General features: G+C 65.2%; 1 protein-coding gene across 1 annotated transcript in view; it reads right to left on the bottom strand.

Moving 5' to 3' along the window:
* The window catches only part of HCN2 (hyperpolarization activated cyclic nucleotide gated potassium channel 2), a 43,220-nt gene that overhangs the window by 21,646 nt on the left and 17,052 nt on the right, over positions 1–4,522 (bottom strand). Inside the window, exon 2 of the mRNA XM_011993052.1 lies at positions 2,793–3,238. Coding sequence (XP_011848442.1) covers positions 2,793–3,238 — 446 coding nt within the window. The remainder of the gene's footprint in view (positions 1–2,792; positions 3,239–4,522) is intronic.

Below are 4,522 nucleotides of genomic sequence, written 5' to 3'. Positions count from 1 at the left end.
CCTCCCGCAGCCACTCCCAGTAGCTAATCCTTTCTCCCTGTTACTCTCTCCTAGAATTTTGTAGCCACCTTGGCTAATGGGATGAGCCTCCAGCCCCAAATCCACGGCCCCCACCCCAGGACCCTCACCCCACTCCATGGCCCCCACCTCAGGACCCCCGTGCCCAAATCCACAACTCCCATCCCAGGACCCCAGCCCCCAGCCCCCCACCTCCAGCCTGCGGTGCCTGGGGGACACGGGACAGTCACCAAGCCCCCACTGGTGGCCGTGGGTGACAAACTTGGTCCAGGACGGGATTGTGGCGGGGTCTGGAATTAGGGGGAGGGGGAGTGACTAGGCTTGGCTTCTCTGACCTCAGTTTCCCCAGAGCTTGAACACAGCAGAATGAATAATAGGGACATGGATGTGTCCAAGGGTCCGTGCTGCGCCCGCACCGCCCCGGTGACACCATTCCCTGGCCCCCATGGCCTCCCCGGACACCCAGGTTCTGCCCCAGCAGCTCCCACGCCCCCACCTGGGGCTCCACCCCCGCAGAGCAATGCCCTAAGCCCCGCCCCCCAGCCTTACCCCGGCAGCCCGAGGCCCGCCCTGTGTCCCGCCCCTGCTGGGACCCATAACTCCGCCCTGTCCTTCCCTGTGGCCCCGTCCATTCCTGTCACGGCCAAGCCTTACTGACCTCTGTGGCCCTGGCCACAGTCCCTGGGGCCCTCATAGCTCTGCACCCCACAGCCCTGCCCCGCCCTTCCCCTGGAGACCTCATAGACTCACCTCCACACCTGTCCCAGTGCCCTGTGCGCCCCCGCCCTTGTAGCCAAAGCCACACCCCCAAGCTATGGCCCCGCCCTCCTCATGGCCACACCTCTGCAGCTGTGGCCTTGACTTTCACCCACGGCGCCGCCCCTGTGGCCAAAGTCCTGACCCTGTGGCTGTGGCCCCACCCCTGCAGTACCCTCACAGCCTCACCCCTGAAGCCACAGCGCAGCCCCACACCCCTCATTGCCCTGCTCCTGCTCTGCAGGAGCCTCATCCTGGAGCCCCTCGTGGCCTTGGTCCCACAGCCACAGCCCGACCACTACAGGCTTGGCCCCACCCAGTACCCCTCAGCCCTGCATCTGCTGCTTAAAAGCACCCCAATACCCTCATATCCCCGCCCCTGCTGCCTGACCCCTCCCAGCACAACCCTTATAGCCCCGCCCTTGCTGCTTGACCCTGCCCAGCACAACCCTTATAGCCCCGCCCTTGCTGCCTGATCCCGCCCAGCACAACCCTCACAGCCCCGCCCCTACTGCCTGACCCCTCCCAGCACAACCCTCATAGCCCCGCCCCTGCTGTCTGACCCCTCCCAGCACAACCCTTATAGCCCCGCCCTTGCTGCCTGACCCCACCCAGCACAACCCTCATAGCCCCACCCCTGCTGCCTGACCCCTCCCAGCACAACCCTTATAGCCCCGCCCCTGCTGCCTGACTCCTCCCAGCACAACCATCACAGCCCCGCCCCTGCTGCCTTGACCCCTCCCAGCACAACCCTTATAGCCCCGCCCATGCTGCCTGACCCCACCCAGCACAACCCTCATAGCCCCACCCCTGCTGCCTGACCCCTCCCAGCACAATCCTTATAGCCCCGCCCCTGCTGCCTGACTCCTCCCAGCACAACCATCACAGCCCCGCCCCTGCTGCTTGACCCCGCCCAGCACAGCCCTTACAGCCCCAACCCTGCTCCTTCACCCTGCCCAGAAAAATCCTAACCCCTCCCTTGCTGCCTGACCCTGCCCAGCACAACCCTCATAGCCCCGCCCCTGCTGTGTGACACCGCCCAGCACAACCCTCATAGCCCCGTCCCTGCTCATTGACCCCGCCCAGCACAACCCTCATAGCCCCGCCCTTGCTACTTGACCTGGCCCAGCACAATCGTCACAGCCTCACCCCTGCTCCTTGACCCCACCCAGCACAATTCTCATAACCCCACCCTTGCTGCCTGACCCCGCCCAGAAAAACCCGCATAGCCCCACCCTTGCTGCTGGACCCCACCCAGCACAACCCTCATAGCCCCATCCCTGCTGTCTGACCCCCGCCCAGCACAACCCTCATAGCCCCATCCCTGCTGTCTGACCCCCGCCCAGCACAACCCTCATAGCCCCGCCCCTGCTGTCTGACCCTGCCCAGCACAACCCTCATAGCCCCGCCCCTGCTGTCTGACCCTGCCCAGCACAACCCTCATAGCCCCACCCTTGCTGCTTGACCCAACCCAGCACAACCCTCATAGCCCTGCCCCTGCTGTCTGACCCTGCCCAGCACAACCCTCATAGCCCTGCCCCTGCTGTCTGACCCTGCCCAGCACAACCCTCATAGCCCCGCCCCTGCTGTGTGACACCGCCCAGCACAACCCTCATAGCCCCGCCCCTAGTGCTTACTCCACCCCAGCAGCATCATAGCCCTGTCCCTGCTGCCTCAACCCTGCTCAGCACCCTGAGAGCTCCACCCCTGCTGCCTTGGCCCTACCCCTGCACCGTTGTATCTCCACCCCAGCACCCTCAAAGCCCCGCCCCTGCACTCTCATAGTCCCACCCCTGGGGCCTGGACACCACCCAGATCTCTCATAGCCCCGCCCCTGCTGCCTTGGCCCCACCCCTGCACCACTGTTGCTCCACCCCAGCACCCTCACAGCCCTACCCCTGATGTCTGACCCCACCCCAGCACCCTCGTAGCCCCGCCCTGGTGGCCTTGACCCCGCCCCTGCACCATTGTAGCTCCACCCCAGAACCTTCATAGCCCCGCCCCCCGCCCCACCTCACCTCCTCCCACTGGTGGATATAGCGGATCAGACGCGAGAGGCGCAGCAGCCGCAGGAGGCTGAGGATCTTGGTGAAGCGCACGATGCGCAGGGCGCGTGCCGTCTTGTAGACCTCGGAGTCGATGCCCTTCTCCACGATGAGGAAGATGTAGTCCACGGGGATGGAGGACACGAAGTCCACCACGAACCACGTGCGCAGGTACTTCTTCTTGATCTTCTCGGGGTCCAGGATGATCTCCGTGTTGTCCTCGATCACGATGCCGGTGCGGAAGTTCAGCACCAGGTCCATGAGGAAGAAGGTGTCCGAGACCACGTTGAACACAATCCACGGGGCGGTGGTCTCGTCCTTGAAGAAGGTGATGCCCACCGGAATGATGATGAGGTTTCCCACCATGAACAGCAGCATGGTGAAGTCCCAGTAGAACCTGGGGGCGAGGGTGCCCACACCTCAGGCCGGTGCCTTCCCCCAGGCACCTGTGGGACCAGTCCCGGGCCCTCCTCCCTGGGGACAAGGGGCGCCCACACCTTAGGCCAGTGCCTCTCCCGGATGCCTGTGGGACCAACCCTGGGAACTCCTCCCTGGGGGGCAAAGGGTGCCCACACCTCAGGCTGGTGCCTCCTTCAAGGAGCCTGCGGGACCAGCCCTGGGCCCTCCTCCCTGGGGACAAGGGGTGCCCACACCTCACGCCAGTGCCTCCCCCGGGCGCCTGCGGGACCAGCCCTGGGCACTCCTCCCTGGGGGGTGAGGGGTGCCCACACCTCAGGCCGGTGCCACCTCCAAGGAGCCTGGGGGACCAGCCCCGGGCCTGCCTCCCGGGGGGGCGAGGGGCACCCACACCTCAGACCGGTGTCTTCTCCCCAGGTACCTGCGGGACCAGCCCCAGGCACTCCTCCCTGGGGACAAGGGGCACCCAAACCTCAGGCTGGTGCCTTCCCCCAGGCACCTGTGGGACCAGCCCCGGGCACTCCTCTTTGGGGGACAAGGGTGCCCACACCTCAGGCTGGTGCCTTCCCCACGACGGGCCCCAGGCCCTCCTCCCTGGGGACCAAGCTCCCACTCCAGGAAGGCTGCCCAGACCCCAGGGAGCCCAATGCCCACTGCGCTGCCCTAGCCCAGGTCCCTTCCTCAGGCCCAGCTCTGACCCCGTGTCCAGCTTTGACCCCGTGTCCTTGAAGATGCAGGAGACCTCACAAGGCCCAAGAGGTGGCTCAAAATAGATTAAATGCTTCACATGACCAGAGAGGGACAATGTGCCTGGCACAAGGTTGGCGTTGAAAAACTAGACAGGACAGGACAGCAGACGAGCAGAGAGGAGCTGGGGTGCAGAGGGGCAGCAGGAAGCAGCAGGGCCAGGCAGGGCGGTGGGCACAGGGAGAGCAAAGGCAGGAAGCCAGTGTGGGAAATGAACCGTGCTCAGCTCATGCCGGGAGGTGAGGGCCCCAAATGCCTTACTGAGCAGTGGGAGCCTCCACAGGGGCCACAGGAAGGCTGAGCCAGGGCAGCACTGGCTGCAATTCCAGAGGAAATGAGGCATCCATGCAGGGGGAGAGAGGAGGAAGTGAGGTGTCCACATAGGAGGAGAGAGGAGGAAGTGGGGCGTCCACACGGGAGGAGAGAGGAGGAAGTGGGGCGTCCACACGGGAGGAGAGAGGAGGAAGTGGGGCGTCCACACGGGAGGAGAGAGGAGGAAGTGGGGCGTCCATGCAGGAGGAGAGAGGAGGAAGTGGGGC

This window comes from Mandrillus leucophaeus, unplaced genomic scaffold, assembly GCF_000951045.1.
Source record: "Mandrillus leucophaeus isolate KB7577 unplaced genomic scaffold, Mleu.le_1.0 Scaffold423, whole genome shotgun sequence".
Taxonomy (NCBI): Eukaryota; Metazoa; Chordata; class Mammalia; order Primates; family Cercopithecidae; genus Mandrillus; species Mandrillus leucophaeus.
The sequence above is the reverse complement of the archived record's forward strand: the minus strand, read 5'-3'. Positions and strand labels throughout refer to the sequence as shown.